The sequence below is a fragment of the Emydura macquarii genome, unplaced genomic scaffold, assembly GCF_026122565.2.
Source record: "Emydura macquarii macquarii isolate MOO-44397 ecotype Brisbane River unplaced genomic scaffold, CSIRO-AGI_Emac_v2 contig_1027, whole genome shotgun sequence".
Lineage (NCBI taxonomy): Eukaryota > Metazoa > Chordata > Testudines > Chelidae > Emydura > Emydura macquarii.
In genome coordinates this window covers 4,382,898-4,401,479 of record NW_027131164.1, presented here as the reverse complement: position 1 = coordinate 4,401,479, position 18,582 = coordinate 4,382,898, and the positions used below count along the sequence as shown (strand labels likewise).

At 42.8% G+C, this 18,582-nt stretch overlaps 1 protein-coding gene across 1 annotated transcript in view; it reads right to left on the bottom strand.

Moving 5' to 3' along the window:
• Positions 1-18,582, bottom strand: part of HS1BP3 (HCLS1 binding protein 3) — a 75,762-nt gene that overhangs the window by 34,109 nt on the left and 23,071 nt on the right. Inside the window, exon 4 of the mRNA XM_067544715.1 lies at positions 18,341-18,536. Within this exon, the coding sequence (XP_067400816.1) occupies positions 18,341-18,536 (196 nt within the window). The remainder of the gene's footprint in view (positions 1-18,340; positions 18,537-18,582) is intronic.

Sequence of the window (18,582 nt, the reverse complement as noted above, 5' to 3'; positions counted from 1 at the left end):
CTAAGAATGAGAGCCAAATGCCTGTGCTCCACAATGTAACGGTTCTGGACATACTCCATTCCCCAGGGTTGATGCCACTAGTCTGGCCTCCTTCCTTCCTCTCTCCAGCTGGCCATTGCTGCAACATTTTCTCCATTACTGCGAGTGAGCCATCATCTCTACCTCCCCAGCAAGGGTAGTGTTGATGACAAAGTGCTGCAGACAGCACCTTCCATTGCAAAGTGAATCACATGTACAGCATAACCCAGTCTTCACCAGCATTAAGGCCTTTAAACATGTATTTAAGTTCTTCCCTGCTCAGCAAAGCACTTAAGAACATGCTTAGAGTTACGTATTTTGTTGAACTCAGGCCTAAGTGCATGAGTCTTAAGCGTATAGAAGTCTGAACCCCAACCTTCAACCCTCTTGACAATGCATCACAACAACGCAACAGTCTCAAAAAGTCTGTCTAGCCATTGGATTCCCAGCTCCACCAGAGACTCCTGTGAGACCCCGGATAAGTCAGTATCTTGGTGACTGTTGCTCATTTGTACAACAACAATAGCATGACCTATCTCCCAGGGTATTGAATGCTCCAGCTACAATATCTTATTGGCGCTTTCCAAAGCTGACTAATATTTTTAAAGTTAATTCAGCACAGCTGTAAAACTCCTAAAGGACCAACCAAGGGAAGTCTTATTTATTCATTGAACAGATACCTCATTGGCACAGACAGTATAAATTTCCCATACTGCTCCATCAGCATGTTCAGTACTAACCAGAATGGACCACTTTAGGAGTAAGTGTGCTTCAGTCCCTTGACCTCCCCTCTGCTAAGGGTGTAACCTGCTATGGTGCATTGTAATGAATATCTGTCATTTGGTCTGGGCTAGCTTCAAACACATGATGTTAACAGAATAGACTCCGCATCCCTTTCCTGATGGCTCAGAGCCATCAAGTTCCAGACAGGAGACTCAGTTTAATGTGAAAAGATCAAACCCATAGTGACAAAGGACACAAATAGTAATCATCGCTGCTTTCCAAAAGAAAAATGAATAGCTTGTAATTAACCTCTCAAAGTCAGAATAGATTTATTGTCCTCTCTATAAATCAGTTCCTAGTGTATAATCAAATAATAAATCTGGATAGGAAGAAGTCACACTTTGGAGGGGGAAAAAGCAAAAAAGTTCCATCTTAGATCCAACAGTGCCCACACAGAGTTTTGTTTAACACATCAGAAAGGAACAGATGCAGGTTGTATTTCATGCTATGCCTGTTTTTCATGGCACAGTTCCCAAAACACAATTTCGAAAAATATTATTTTCTATCGACAATAACCTCTGCAGGATCAGATAACGTGCAGTAACACTTGCTATTCCAGCAGCCCTTTCCACAGACTGTAGACAGATGAGTTCAGCAAAGCCTCTATTGTTCCACATGCCCAGAGAATTATTACTTTCTACAACACGCAACACGAGACTGATACAGCCATATGATTTATTGCAGGGTATCCTCCTCCTTGCTCCCACGTAGCTAAGTAATGGCGTGCTGCAGTCTCTCATTGCAGGCTCCCACCCCTCCCTTCCTTTACTTGGGGATGAGCATATTATGAATGATAAAGCTGGGGAGGGGAGGAGTAGATGCACCAGCGAGCATGTCTGTGTGAGATGGAGCACAAATAGGTTTTCATGGACCCATGAGTACAAACCTCAATCATTTGAATCCCAAGTGACATAGGCTTGATCCTGCAAGGTGCTCTGCACTGGGGAATGAGGTGGTAAAAGGGGTGCAGCTCTGTATGGGCCTGCTCAGGAAGCCACTGCTGACTCACTGTATGAACTTGGGCAAGTAGTTTGACCTTTCAGTGCCTCAGTTTACTCACCTGCAAAACTGAGATAATGGGCCAGATCCTCAGCTGGTGCAACTCAGTGTCCAGCCATTACAGCCAATGCAAATTTATCTCAGTGGAGAATCTGGCCCAATAAAGCTCGTCTGCTGTTACTCCCAGGGGTGCTGTAATTGAACTAATGTTCGTAAAATGCTTGGCAATCCTTTGGACGAAAGGCACTGTACAGTAAAAGCAGAAAATGTGAGGAACCAGCCTTATCTGGAATAAACGCTGAAGACAAAAAGGGCAAAAGAACGCTAAAAACAATTCTACGTTGTTTTGTTCTTGCAGCTAGCAAGTATTCTTGCCATGTCGTTAATTTAGGGTAAATTATATGAACTGCTGCAAAAAAAAAAAAAATCAACAAAATGTCATTATCCAGATCTGGAGGATGAAGTGTTTCTGATCAGTTAAAAGTTCAAACTTCCCCACTTCTATCTATCTTAGCTACTCGTCTGACTCCATTATCGTAGCATCTGAGGTCCTCAGACTTTGATTCCGTGTTTATCTTCAGAGCATCCCTGTGAGATAGGAACGTACTATTTTACACATGGGGAACTGTCACAGGTGCCCGACTCAGAGCTGGCCACAGGAGGATGTAGTGCATCCTTCTGGCCACATCTCAAGATTAGTTCTGCCAAGCCGACACCCCTTCTTGCGGCTGCACTCAGTCACTCTCTCTGTGTCCCGTTCTCTCTGGACTCAACTGCACCCACTTTGTGCCTAGGCCTTCCAGCCAGGTCACTGCAGTCCTCCCCGTCCAGGATACTAAAGTCTCTCAGGACCCACCGTCCTAGCTGTCTTCTCTTTCACTGCCCTCTTAATGGTGCCATTTCTCCAGTGGCAGGCAGGGGAACCCTGGCCCACCCTCTACTCTGGGTTTTTGCCCAGGAACCCTACAACAAGAGGCCAACGTCTGCACAGTCCTTACCCTTACTGCCGTATCCCTGGGCTGCTTCCTACCTTGTCTTCTCTCACCCTGAGAGTGACTTCAAGCAGACTCTCTGCAGTCCACATCTGCTCTCAGCTGCTGGGCTGTATACAGGGCCCTCCTCTTTCTGTCCAGCTGAGCCTCATCTCTAACTAGGCCTTGCCCCCTGGCTCCTCCTCCAGACACAGCCTAGGCAGTTAACTGGCCCACCTAGTCACCTTAACCTCTTCAGGCTTGTGTGGGGTGCACACCCCATCACAGGAACTGAGGTACAGTGGGGCTAAGTGACTTGCCCATGGTCACAAAGTAAGTTTGTGACAGAGCAGGGAATTGAAACTAATTAGAACTGGTTGGAAAAACACCAACTAAGCAGTTTTTCAGTGGAATTGCCTATTTGTCAAAATCAAAACATTGAACAGAGATGGTTTGATTTAGACAAAGTGCCTCTGGAAACCAGCCAAGGTTCTGATAGGAAGCTGGCTGGTTCCTGCTTGCTCACCTGCCTGGTTTCTCAGCAGCCTACCTGGTGAGTGGCTGAGGAGCCCAGGCTGTAGGTCTGCAGCTCTGGAGCAGGTTGCCTTGAGGTCAGGGACCCAAGGCTTCCATCCCCATTTGCAGAGAATTTCAAATTTGTTTGGTTTTGTTCTAAATACAAAATCTCAAAATCTCCATGAAATGGAATTACCTTTCTCCATCCGGCTCTAAAACCAGTTCTCCAGAGTCCCAGGTTAGTGCCTCTTCCCCCCCCCACGCAACCTCCCACTGGACCACCTTTCTTTCTCTCTACTTAATTTATAAACTAGATTGTAAACTCTTTTGGGAAGGGACTGCCTATTGATAATATTTGTACAGAGCCTAGCACAATGGGGCCCTGGTCTCTAAGCATTAGAGGGAGAGGCTGAAGGAACTAGGTTTGTTTAGTCTGCAGAAGAGAAGAATGAGGGGGGATTTGATAGCAGTCTTTAACTACTGAAAGGGGGTCCCAGGGAGGATGGAGCTAGGCTGTTCTCAGTGGTAGTAGATGACAGAACAAGGAGCAATGGTCTCAAGTTGCAGTGGGGGAGGTCTAGGTTGGAAAAACTTTTTCACTAGGAGGGTGGTGAAGCACTGGAATGGGTTACTGAGGGAGGTGGTGGAATCTCCATCCTTAGAGGTTTTTAAGGTGCAGCTTGACAAAACCCTGGCTGGGATGATTTAGTTGGGGTTGGCCCTGCTTTGAGCAGCGGGCTGGACTACACGACCTCCTGAGGTGCCTTCCAACCCTAATCTTCTATGATTAGTGGAATACAAGAAGTAAACAACAAGAATAGAGGGTCAAATCTAGTTGCCTGGAAGCAAATGGAAAGATTCAGTGGGAGTTGGATTTACACTTCAAGACCCAGGTTTTTAAAGGTTTCTAGGCATTACTGTGCTCAACATTACAATGCCTATCTGAGTTAGGAGCTTAAACCTCATTTTCAAATGATACTTCAGGATTTTGGCCCTTAAGTTCCTAAATCCCTTTGGAAAATGAGATTTAGGCTCCTAAACCAGTTAGGTGTTGCAATGCTGAGTGCAACACATTTGAAGACCTTTAAAAATGTGAATCTAAGTACCCACATAAAAACCTATTTTGACTGCATGGTGAGGGCTAGCAGTTCCTCTTCTCCATCTGGGCACATAGCCAGGATGTGGGACATAGATAGTTCAGAGCACTACTCGAACAAGAACTTCTATGATGAGCTCATTACACTCAGGTCCAGCCCATGCTAGAAGTACAGCCAAACAGCGAACCTGTCACAGAATTGAAAAATGAGACCTTTTTAGCAAATGGATTGAGATAATCTTGTAAAGTTATTGTGAGGTCAAGAGGCAGTACTGTGTGTTTAAGGAAGCTTTCAAGACTCGCTAAGTAAACCCTCTTCCAGACAAAAATATTTGCAGTTGCAACTAAGGAGGGCACAGAATCAGTTTGGAAATCTTCTCTTTGCTTAGCTCTTGCTCCGACTCGTTTAGCAACCATGTTGGGCTAACGACAGGGAGTTGGGAGGCAAAGCAACAGAGGAGGTAGCAAACCTAGTAAAGATTCAAAGAAATGGACTATTGTTTCAAGAAGCCCATTTAATTTAGTTATTTATGAGGGATTTTAGCACAGGATTTCAATCTGTGCACTTGGCCCATTGTTTCTTTTCCCAAGTCCTACCAAACACTGTATTCCCATCCTACAGTTAATCAGGTGTTAGGATAAAAGCCCTCAAATTCCATCTGGGGACTTCTTTATTTATGTATTTATTTTTCCTTTTAGAACTTATGAAATATCATCTAGCACAGCTTGTTGCTAGGCAAACTTCCTCAATTTTGACCTAGACACATGATCAGTCCTTGTCCTCTCTCCTGAGACTGCCACAGGGGTGCTAGTCATGGCTGTGGTAGTTTTCAATGACACTCACACCCATCTATTAGGATCTGGACAGAGGCTGGCAGTTCATTTCAAATATTCCACTCAATATGAAAAAGCATTTGGAGCTTGATCTAAAACTCACTGAAGTTAATGGAAAGATTCCCATGAACTTCAACGCCCCTCATCATTAACAACAGCCTGGATTTGATTTTGCATTTCTAGAGTGCCTTCCATTATAGGAACTCAAAGCTTTTAGCAGAGCTGAATTCAGCCTCACAAACACACCTGTGATGTAAGCATTACCTCTGTTTTACCAATGAGGAAACCGAGGCACACAGCTCTGTTAAATGACTTACCCAAGATCACCCAAAACCTGTGACAGATCCAGGTGCAGAACTTGTATTTGCTGATTCCCAGTTCTGTATTTTAAATTCTGTATTTTTACAAAGCTATTCTTCCTCCTTGACATGGCAATCTAGATGGGATCTAGATGCAGCAGATATGTGGGGATAGGAGATCACAGAACAACCATTCACCAAGTCTGTTGGGTTGGGCACTTAATTGTTCAAATGGATGAGGATGCAAGACTTGCCACCCTCCCTGATTTAAACTGAAGGAACATTGACTCACACAAACAGGCTTCTCTCAGAGCAAATGATTCATTTAAACTCATTAAATTGAAAACAACAGGTAACTGAAATTCATCCCTTATTAGCAATTCCTCTCATCTACAAAGCAGTCCCATAGATCTATTGATTAAACATTTCCTGTGGCTCAGTGAAGACATCAGACTAATCAGTGAGGTAATGCTTTTTTTAAATTCTAATTGAGGGCTTGAGTCAACCTATTATGTTAAAGCCCATGAGAGAAAACACATTTAAAAGCTGCCCAATTACATCATGCTTGGCTATCATAACGAAGCTGGAGTACAAAGGGACTTTGGATTTTGTTTAGCTGCAAAATTACCCTGCACAGCTTTTAAGGAATCTGCTGCTTTCTACATATTTATATCAGTTAGTTTAAGACCTGTCCTCTCTGCTTGCAAGCCGGTTTTCTGTAGCTTTTGCTTGACTTTCACATTATGTTTTTTTCTACATGGCTATAGCTGACTCTCTACATGATTATTGTTAAATAAGAAAGAACAACAGGATGGGGGAAAATAACAGATAGGTTTGCCAAAAGGATTATAGAAATTATTTAAACAGCCTATTCAAACTAGTGGCAATATTATTTCATGCCAGTTTTATTAACTGATGTTATTTGGTTTTCTGCAATTCTTCTATACACAAACTCTCTGACAAATTTTATAGTTTTATATGTTAATATATTACAAAACAAGGAATAGGATCCAATGAAGATCTCATGGCAATCTTCAAAAGCAGAAGTACCTACCAGAGCAAATTCCAACTTAGATGCTTCTATTACATCTACCTAAAATTCTTCCAGCATTTCCCTTAGATAAGGTATTCATAGAATCATAGAGTTGGAAGGGACCTCAGGAGGTCATCTAGTCCAACCCCCTGCTCAAAGCAGGACTAACCTCAGCTAAATAATCCCAGCCAGGGCTTTGTCAAGCCACAGTTTAAAAACCTCCAAAGATGGAGATTCCATCACCTCCCTAGGTAACCCATTCCAGTGCTTCACCACCCTCCTAGTGAAAAACTTTTTCCTAATGTCCAACCTAGACCTTCCCTACTGCAACTTGAGACCGTTGCTCCTTGTTCTGTCATCTGCCACCACTGAGAACAGCCTAGCTCCATCCTCCCTGGAACCCCCTTTCAGGTAGTTAACGGCGCTATCAAATCCCCCTTCATTCTTCTCTTCTGCAGACTAAACAAGCCTAGTTCCCTCAGCCTCGCCTCATAAGTCTTGTGCTCCAGCCCCCTAATCATTTTTGTTGCCCTCCGCTGGACTCTCTCCAACTTCTCCACATCCTTTTTGTAGTGGGGGGCCCAAAACTGGACACACTACTCCAAATACGGCCTCACCAATGCCGAATAGAGGGGAATAATCACTTCCCGCGATCTGCTGGCAATGCTCCTATTAATGCAGCCCAATATGCTTTTAGCCTTCTTGGCAACCAGGTCACACTGCTGACTCATATCCATCTTCTTATCCACTGTTACTCCCAGGTCCTTTTCTGCAGAACTGCTGCCTTGCTCATCAATCCCCAGTCTGTAACTGTGCATGGGATTCTTCCGTCCTAAGTGCAGGACTCTGCACTTGTCCTTGCTGAACCTCATCAGATTTCTTTTGGCCCAATCCTCCAGTTTGTTTAGGGCCTTCTGTATTCTATCCCTACCTTCCACGGTATCTACCACTCCCCCTAGTTTAGTGTCATCTGCAAACTTGCTGAGGGTGCAATCTACCCCATCTTCCAGATCATTAATGAAGATGTTGAACAAAACTGGCCCCAGGACCGACCCATGGGGCACTCTGCTTGTGACCGGCTGCCAGCTAGACATGGAGCCATTGATCACTACTCGTTGAGCCCTATGCTCTAGCCAGTTCTCTGTCCATTTTATAGTCTATTCATCCAACCCATACTTCTTTAACTTGCTGATAAGAATACTGTGAGAGACTGTATCAAAAGCTTTGCTAAAGTCAAGGTATATCATGTCCACCGCTTTCTCCACATCCACAGAGCTAGTCACTTCTTCATAGAAAGCAATCAGGTTGGTCAGGCATGACTTTCTCTTGGTGTATCCATGTTGACTGTTCCTGATCACCTCCCTCTCTTCCAAATACCTTAAAATGGATTCCTTGAGGACCTGCTCCATGATATTTCCAGGGATTGAGGTGAGGCTAACCGGTTGTAGTTCCCGGGTCCTCTTTCCTCCCTTTCTTGAAGATGGGCACTATATATTTGCTTTTTTCCAGTCATCAGGGACCTTCCCCAATTGCCACGTGCTTTCAAAGATAATAGCCAATGGCTCTGAAATCACATCAGCCAACTCCCTCAGCACACTCGGGTGCATTGCATCTGGCCCCATGGACTTGTGTATGTCCAAACTTTCTAAATAGTCTTGGACCTGTTCCTTCAGCACTGCGGGATGTTCACCTCCTTCCCATTCTGTGCCACCCAGTGCAGTAGTCTGGGAACTGACCTTGTCTGTGAAGACAGAGGCAAAAAAGGCATTAAGTACCTCAGCTTTCTCCACATCCTCTATCACTAGGTTGCCTCTCCCATTCTGTAAGAGGCCCACACTTTCCCTAATTTTCCTCTTGTTGGTACCATACCTGTAGAAACCCTTCTTGTTCCCCTTCACGTCCCTTGCTAGCTGCAACTCTAATTGTGCTTTGGCCTTCCTGATTTCATTCCTGCATGTTCGAGCAGTATTTTTATAATCCTCCCTAGTCATCTGACCCAAGCTTCCACTTCTTGTAAGCTTCTTTTTTGTGTTTAAGTTCACCAAAGACTTCTTTGTTAAGCCAAGCTGGATGCCTACCATATTTGCTATTCTTTCTGCACATCGGGATGGTTTGTTCCTGTGCCCTCAATAAGGTTTCTTTAAAATTCAGCCAGCTCTCTTGGATTCCTTTCCCCCTCATATTAGCCTTCCAGGTGATCCTGCCCATCAGCTCCCTGAGGGAGTCAAAGTCTGCTTTTCTGAAGTCCATGGTCCGTATCCTGCTGTTCTCCTTTCTACCGTTTGTCAGGATCCTGAACTCGACCATCTCATGGTCACATATTCATCACTTACTTTCCTAGGCTGCAATGTGGTAGTGGGATAAGGTAATAAACTGCTGTGTTTTACCCCAGAGGTGGTTGCATTTCTATTCTAGATGAAGCAATATAGCAGTGCTTCTCAACCATGGTACATGTACCCCTCATGGTACACAGAGGAATTCCACGGGGTACATCAACTCCTCTAGATATTTGTCTAGCTTTACAACAGGCTACAACTACTGAAGTCAGTACAAACTAAAATTTCATACAGACAATAACTTGTTTATATACTATACACTGAAATGTAAGTACAATATTTATATTTCAAGTGATTTATTTTATAATTATATAGTAAAAATTAAAAAAACAGCAATTTTTCAGTAATAGCATGCTGTGACACTTCCGTATTTTTATGTCTGATTTTGTAAGCAAGTAGTTTTTAGGTGAGGTGAAACTTGGGGGTATGCAAGACAAATCAGACTCCTGAAAGGGGTACAGTAGTCTGGAAAATTGAAATGAGAGCCACTGCTATACAGAATGCAGTTTAAATTTGCATAGCTCTTTGTAATCCTCTGGGATGAGAAAAGCTATATAAATAAAAAGTTACTATGTATAAGCACTACCAAATATATTCAGGGATCTAATCGGAAGGAAAATGAAGCCTACTAAAAATAATTACTTTAATTCCTTCTCAAAGGACCTCGAAGTGCTTTACAAACTTTAATTATACACACAGATTTGGAATAACTCCATAACTGCACATGGCACTGTGGAAAAACATGGCAATTGCTTACCAGTACACAGCAACTTACCCACAGCCTGGGAAATAATGAACAGAGGATCTTTTCTAACCAGAAATGAAACAGCAGATTAAGAGATGCACATGCAGCAGCACCATGCTCCTTTGCTAAAAGCTTACTTCAGTATTGGTCCACCACTAGCAGAGGAAAGAAACTGTCTCCTGAAATTTGTCCCAGGAACAGGAAAGCCATTGATTATATCTGAAAAAACGGAATACACGGAGACCAATTTTGGGTTCCGAAATTACCACAGAGCAGACATTTCTCTACATAGTTAGCAGTAGGGTGTAACACACTAAACTGTTAAATGGGTAAGCAATAAGTATTAGTTTTACCGTTAAGACTAATACTTATCTGTTAACCTGGGGCGCAGGCTCTCTGTCTCCATGGTGATGGCGTTGGGCCATGGCAAAGGCAGCCACGCTGCTGCTGCTGCTGCCCGGGAAGGCCGAAGCCCTGGTGCAGGTGCTGCGGAGTGTCCCGCTGCAGAACACCGGGGGACCACGGGTCTGAGATCGGGGGGTCCCCCGTGGAGCCGGGGGGGGGGTGCTACTTGAGGGGAGGAGCTGGGTGTGGGGGATACGCAGAACTATATCAGTTAAATGGTTAACTGATATAATTTTACTAGTTTAAACGGGTACTTTTTAAAATTTACACCCCAATTTTACATATTTACACCCCTAGCTAGCACCACAATGCCAGTTTGAGTGCTCTGGCTTTGGCAGCTAAATCAGAATGCATAGTCACTATTTTTCTTTTTGCATTTGGCTGCCAAATTTGATATTCTGAATGAGCACCAGTGGATGGAGCATGGGGATGAGACTCGGGAGCTCCCAAGTTCAAATCCAGATGCCAGACCAGACCTGAGCTGTGACCTTCTGGAAACCACAACCTCCCTGAGCATATTTATACGGAGGAAGAAATCATTACAGGGACATGAGTTACAGACTATGGTTGGTTCTTCAGCATGTCCACACAGCAATACAGTTTGAGGACCCACAAAGGAAAAAGTCCTATAATCCATGACCACCTCCCAGAACCCTCCAATCCCCCTGTGTAGCACACCACACCACACCAATTACACGCCACGCTCTACATGGAAAGGAAAAATCCCTTTCTCACCGTTGCAGCATTCACTGAGTGATGAAGCAGAGCCAGAAGTTGTGTGACTGTGCCATGGGGTTTAACATGTGACTTATTAGCTCAACATTGTTTTGCTCTGAAGTGGGATTTGCTTGTTTGTTTTTAAATAATCTCCACACCCTCATCCTTATACATGCGTTGTCTTCCCAATCCCAGAGGGTTTGCAGGCCTCTTGGACAAAGTGTGTTAAAGCAGTGAGGATGTACAAGAATGACAGATGGTGCCTGGGAATTGGCTCCAAGTCTAGGTGGCTGCAGGGAGACAAACAGTGGGAGGAGTCCACAAAAGGGGGAAGAAAGTTATGTGGCAAAGAAAGAAAAACAAAAAATAGAAGGTGAAGAAACAGGTGGGAGTCAGGCTGTGCAAAGCCTTTAAGGGTCTCAGTTGTGATACAGAGGGAAAGGGGAAGCCAGTAACAGGATCTGAATCAAGGAGGCCTACAAGAAATGAACACGTCTAAAACACAGATCAATGTGAATCAAAGAAATACAGATAAATGACAGCAAAAAAACTATAGAAAAACTTCCCAGAGGAATGAGAGCACCTCTTCCATCCTGCGGCACACTCCCATCTACTGGGTTTGAAAAGGAAAAGAAATGCTGGGCCAGAGACTACAAACAGCAGGGGAGCCTATCCAAGTAGTCATTTAATCAGAGAGATTTTAGAATGGATCTCATGAGACTGAGAACTCAGACTCCAAATAAAGCCAAAGAAAGGGCTTAAAGGGGAGTGGCTCAGCCCCTCTCCGGACCAGCAATACACACGCCAGAGTTTTTTTTTTTTTTAAAAAAAAGGTCCAGGGGATGGGAGGGGCCTCTGGCACCAGGCCACTTTCTCAAATTTGAAAATAATCATCAAGTTGCTGCCCCAACATGTTTCACAAGAGGAGTGAATGACAGGAGGAACGGAAGGTTTTGTTTAATGTGGTTTTGTAAATTGCAGATCCGACAGCAGCAGGATTGGAATGGCCACAAATATTTGTGTCACTTGGCAGCAGTGATGTCCAAGCATGCTTTGCGACCTTCACTTATGATACAACAATTGACCGCAAATAAAGATCTGCCTGTTTAGAACTCTAAAGGCTTCACAGCTGCGCGCCTGGACATACATACTACCCTGCTAGGAAATTACAGCATTTGAAAAGAGTTCTCCTTTGCTTGTTTGTCTTGTCCAAAGTGCATTTAAATAACCAGCTTGAAACATGGGCCTTCCCCTTTCCTTGCTGCCTTGGCTCCTGCCCTAATCATAGAGCCCCGGCAGAAGGGAATGGGATAGAACAGCAAGGTAGTTGCTGATGTGAGAGAGTTCTGCTGGACTCAGAGGCGAGACCATACACCTAGCTAGCCAGGGCCCAAAGATCCATAAGAAACTACTAACATCGGACCAAATACAACTGTGAATTCCAGGACTGGTCCGTGGCAGGGAGGGGTGTGTGTGGAGAGAAGGGAAAATGGGATAGAAGGAATGAGCGGCCAGAGGAACTACAATGTTAGCAGAATGGTAGAATCCTGAAGGCAAGAGAGATCATAAGGCCTAGCAGATGCAAGTGCACTTTGACATGCTACAATCCATTTGACCATTTAGCTAATTTGTCAAGAGTATTTTATACTGCAGCGACATGCCTTGGTGTCTTAACTCCTCCTTCTGGTTTAATATTGTCTGCAAACTTAACGCTCTGACCTGTCGTAGCCTTGGCCAGGCCAAACCAAACCATTAACACAAATATTCAAGAGTACTGAATACAGAGTCCTATGGGACTCCAATTCCCACCCAATTCAATGCAGAATGCAACCTTCAACAATCAGACATCTACTCACTAACCAATTCTTTACCTAATATGTGTTTTATCTTTCTGTGTTGTATCGTTAAAAAAAAAATACTGACATGCCCCTCACATCAAACCAATAGTTTATGGTATAGAATCATAGAACCATAGGGCTAGAAGTGACCACCAGAGATGTCTAGACTAACCCCCCGCCAAGATGCAGGATCCAAGACAGACGGCTATCCAGCCTCTTTTTGAAAATCTCCAGTGAAGGAGATTCCACAGCTTACTAGGATTTATTAACTCCTTAAGTTTCAAAGTGAGACATTTCCAACTTTGGCCCCTCAGAAACGCTCCCCTTTCCACCAGAAAAGAAAGGTAAAAAATTCCAAAACCAACTGTTGTCTGCGTACCTGCAGAGAGCAGACTCTTATAGGACCCCACTGGAGACAGACAGCAGAGTCATATGACAGACGTAAGAATGCTCCATGAGTCTACCTTTGCTTGTGTCACTTCACCCTAAATAAACATCTTCCCAAGCAACTGACAAATTATACCCTTTTCCTCTGCAGAACCAAGATCTTCAGGTGCTTATCAGCCTTATCTAGGATGTTCTGGCTGCAGATAAAGCAGTTTCTCAATCTCATGGCTCCCTGCCCTCCCGGATACAAACTTGTTCAGTGTAATATATGCCATGACTTTCCCTTCAGCAGTTTAGTGGAATGTTTAATTTTGAAATACTTCAGCATGACACTGATGTAACCGATTTCAATAATACTAATGTGATTAGAATACTTCTGGCAATCACCATGAAATGGCCACTCCTGCTTTGCCGGTACCATCTTACGCTAAGAACTCTAGATTTTCAACTTCTTTGACCTCCAGTTCATTTTTGTTTCCTTCCTTGATCCTCTTCCAGCTGGAGAACCACCATTTAATCATTATAAGCCACACTGCTATATTTCAAAATCTACTGTGCGAGAACTTTAAAAAACCACAAAGGTACTATACAATTTCAAATACAGATATGCAGGTTAAAACATTACAGCAGTATGGTTAAGCACATACAAAAAAAATCAGGAACACCAAAGTTAAAGTCTCCTACAGAAAAAGCAGCAGTACTTTTCAAAGTGTGAAATAAATGGGAAAGATGGATAATCTTGTTTGTTAAAGAGACACTCAATACACTGTTAATAAAAACCTAGCCCCTTCTCGACCTTGTTGTGGGGCCAAGTTGTACCCAGTGTTTCACTTCAGTCTTTGTCCTCTCTGTCACAGAGGTGGTTTCATTACAGCAAGTAACAAACCAGTGATACTTATCTCACTGTAAAATCCTAAAGAAGTGATTACCACAAGGTAACTAGGCGAGGTCAGTTCTATACCCCATCCCATGCCACCCAGGTTGACCTCACCTTGTTTACATTGCAACGAAACTATACAGCCTTGTCTCCCTAGGATTTTACAGCAGGACAGCTAACAGGTGTTATAGTTAGTAGTCACCATAGTAAAAGTGGTAAGAACACCTCTTTTTTGGGTCAAAGAAGACAAAGCCTAAGAAGGAATCACAAAATCTTAAGAGTAAGGTTCTGAAGCGCCTGCCTCACTAAAGGAGAGAAAAAAACTAAACACGAAAAGAAAGCATTTCAGATGACATCACAATGGGACCTAGAGTTGTGAATAATTTCCACTGAGAAACTGAATAAAACCTGTCTAAAAATGCATCACTGCAATAGAAAGAAGCATCAGAAAGATGGGCTCAATCTTCTATTAGATGAGCAAAGGTTAAAAGATCAGGCTCTCTGTGTTGAGAGTGTCTGCTCCCAGTGGACCTGCAAATTCGGTAGAGATCTGTCAAAAGATTTGTATGGATGCCCATGATAAACCTGTTGCACGGCAAGCAACAGCATATCAGAATAACAATGCTCCAAACCATAGTGGGGTGCAGTGGGATGAGGTCGGGTCAGTGGGAGAGAAGACAAAGAGGAAAAAAATGCATTCCTTTGAGACATTTCTTTTGGATAAAACATATCACTCCATCCCACAATCAGGACCCGATTCAGAGCACCTGCAGCTCCCATCATTAAAGTTAGGAACAGGTCTTAAGAAAGCAGCACAGTGTATAGAACAGAAAACCTTATTAGAAAAATGTATTACAGAGTTTGAACCACCTCTGACTAGGATAACATTTTGAACAAATAAAGCCTAAGTGAGGTGAGTTTGATCTTGGCCATAAAACCACATATAACAGAACACAATTCAGGTTTCTATAGCTCCTTTTATAATCTACTGAGGCCAAAGAGTGGCACCCTCTGGTATTGTACTGCCATGTCAGCGTTGTCGCTACCAAGTAAAGCATGCTGACGACGTATGGAGAGGCCTGTGGGATTCGAGTGTTTCCATCTTGATCCACAGAAAAACATTCTGCCATACACACGATTCAATTACATCAGCTTTGCTGCTCAAAGCACCATGTCCACAGCTGCTGCTCTGACTTAATAGTCTTGCTGCAGTGCTGACTTCACATACTTTCAAAAGGTTTTTCACTGATTAAAAACTCTTAAATATGTCAATAGTATGAGATGTTGGGTCTGATCGTTTTTCTTTTTTTTTTTTTTTAATGATCCTTTTCTATAGCACCATAATTGTCTGCCTTTGGAATGCTGAGTACTTTGCATTAGAGATGATTTTGTTTAAGTGTTTTTTATATATTCATTGTTACTTCTTTAACCATATCACCCACATCTCCAGTCCTTCATCAGCTTTCAACACTCAAAAATCATTCCCTTTGTTATTATTCTATTGCCTTTAATTCTCCCCCAATCTCATTTCACATGTTGCAGAGGCACCGTGCAGGCTCCCCCGCAACTAGCCCACACCCAGGGTCTAGCCACGTGGACAGAAGTGATGACTTTACCATTAAACTCAGTTGCTCAATTAAAGTAGCTTTGTTTGATTCAAAGCCCCCTTTAACACCTTTAAGATGGTTTGAGCTGGTTGGTTGTAACCTAGGCTTTTTCTGCTCCTTCATGGCAGGTATATCGACAGAGATTATGGTTATTCAGCCTCTGTTCTGTACAATAAATAAAAAGCAAAATGCAATGAATATAATTTGCCCTAATATATGTAGAAGCCAGTGTTATCTAGGAAGTTTGGAAAATCCACCTTTGACAAAGTAATTTGTACATTTACACTATAGACCATAACTGCTCCAGACCTAACTGGACCTTTACATTCACATGTGCAGTGTGAGATAGTGAGGGCAGAGGGCAGTAGGAGAGTGCAGGAAAACATTACAGATTAGCTAGGTGCCATTAGGGGGCAATTAAGGGTAGCTGGGGCCAGTGAAGGATCAGCCAGGACTCCCTCCGCCCCAAACAGTCAGAGCACAAGCAGGAGGAGTGTGCTGTGCTGTGCTGTGCAGTGCAGTGCAGTGCAGTGCAGTGCATCGCATCGCATCGGAGGGACGTGGATCGGATTGAAGTGAAGGGGAGTGGTGAAGTGAAGGTGGAGGAACAGAACGGAGTGCAGAGGCCGGTGGACAAACGGAGGTATCCGGCTCAAGGAGCCAGAAGGAGGGGGAAAAGTGCTGCAGCTGGGAACACGGTGCCAGCAGCACATTCATTCATGGGCTGGGACCCGAGGAGACCCAGAACACACGTAGCGTGGGACCCACCAGAGGGGAGCTGACGGCTGCCACAGCAGATAAAACATTACAACCGACAAGAGGCAGAAAACTCCAGAGTTAAGGCTAACGGTCTGTTTCATCTCACGCTACAGGTACTAGGTTTTCTTTCTGCTTACATCGTTCATTCATAGAAGACCCAGAACAGTAGGAGATTGTAAAAGGTGTATCTACTGGCTATCAAAATGTATAGATATTATTTGCTGGGGGGGAGAGGGGGGATAATTTGCAATTGGCATTTATATATTTTACAGTGGTAAAAAACAGGTCATTTTACTTGAGATGTTCCTGTAAAATTTAATTATGGCAGGGTGCCTGAAGCAAGGATTCAGCACCTACAGTATGTATGTTTTTGTACAACACAATGGGGTCCTGGGCTTCAAAGTATCATTGTAATACAAATAAATAGTAATAAATAAAGATAGTATAGGATCAGTAATGTAGGCACAAAAGGAGCTGCTCAATGCATAAGGCCTGGTTCTGATCTTCCATTACCCTGGTGTAAATCAGGATTAACTTCCACTGCAGCTGGTGAAGTTACACAAGTATAGCAGCAGTGCAAGATCTGATTCAGGCTGATCATTTCAACTTTACATTTCTGACTTTCATAACACCCTTAATATTAGTGCTTTGTGCAGAACTTTTTTTTTTAAAAGAAAGAAAAACAAACCGATTCACTGTATGCCAGAACAGCCACCTATTAACCTTGAGTTTACCATTAAAAGCATTTGATTTTTAAAAAATTCATCAATAATGCAGAGATTCCTATTGCAGCTGGGTAACTCTATTTAAGTGCCTTATTTGCTCTTATTTAGGCAAAGCTCTATTGATTTCAATAAGAATTTTGCTTTGGTAAATAAGGATTAAGTGCCAGATCTGTTCATCCCTCGTTGCACTAAAGAGATTCAAAGATTCAGGCTTTTAAACACAAGTCAAACTATGCAGAACAGAAATGCAAACTTCTTGTTTGTTTTGGCACCGTGAATTCTTTGCAGCTTATCTTTGGTATAAGCTGGAAATCCAACAAAATATTTTATAACTCAATAGATCATTTTCCTATCCAAAAAAGGGCAGCTTCTTTTGTAAGCAGACCAGCTAAGGATCATTTTGTGGGAAGTATTGCTATACCTAGATTCTCATTGTAAACAGTTATTTAACCTTTCTTTTGTAAAGCCCATTTTTTAAAAAAATTTAAAAACAAGAAATAATTCAGATACTTGGCAAAAGCACCTGTTCAATTGCTAAAAGAGAAACAGTTAAAATATTTTGACAACAAGCAAGGAATGAAATACACTAAGTAAAAAGAACAATGTCAAAGTTAGTAATTGCATTTCATTCTAATAGAGGCAATAAGCTCTAAAACATGCATCCAGAATTAAACATTTCTGGTTGGCCCGACTGTAACGTGGGAGATCCAAACTTGGAAATGACCTTAGATTAAATCATGTTCAGATTTAAGGGGAAGAAGGAAAAGAAAAGGTCTATGTTGACATCCCACAAGCAATTCCTAGGAAGAAACCAGTTCAAAGCAGTGTTAAAGTCCTAAACCAAGTTTTTAAGGGGTGACTGGTGATTCTGACTTGACACATCTTAAAAGAGCCTGATTTCCAGAGGAGGGTGCTTAGCATTTTCTGAAAATCAGGATCCATTAAAGTGTCTCAAGTTGGACACTGCTGAAAATCCAGAATACTGCTGTTATCACTTCTGACAATCCTGGCTACAGAGGAGACATTAAGCCAATTTAGCCGCAGGGTTTCTGTTGCAATTTAAAAGTGGTTTTGGGAATTACTGAGGGATTTCAGATTTAAATAAAGAAAATAATTGCCTTAGAATTACAAGAAAGGTAAACACATCTAGACACCTACTTAAGTAGGTCTTGATTTAACTATTCAGTGTCTCCAGATACTGTTGCTCATGCTCAGAATCATGTGAGCTCTTCAGAGTCAGGAAGAAGAATGGGAAAGCCCACAGGTAGCCATTGTGATAAAAATGCTCTTGCATTGGTTTTATACTGTTGGAACTCCAACTTCAATGGTGTAAGTGAAACCTGCCCCTTATGCTCTATGTAAAAATGGAGTAATAGAGGAAGAAGACAGTCATACCTGATTATGCCAAGAGGATCTACATCTTCTTCCTCCTCTTCCTCAGCATCTTGATCTTTTACTAATGGAAGCCGAGGGATTATGTCAGATGTACTCTCCTCTTTGAAGAAATCTAACACTTCATTGTCTTCATCTTCCTCCTCCTTCTCAGGAACGTTTTTACCTTTGAAGTCAATGACACTAGCAGATTTGGTCCCTGTGAAAAACAATAATGCATGAAGAACTGAGCATGACAATTTAAA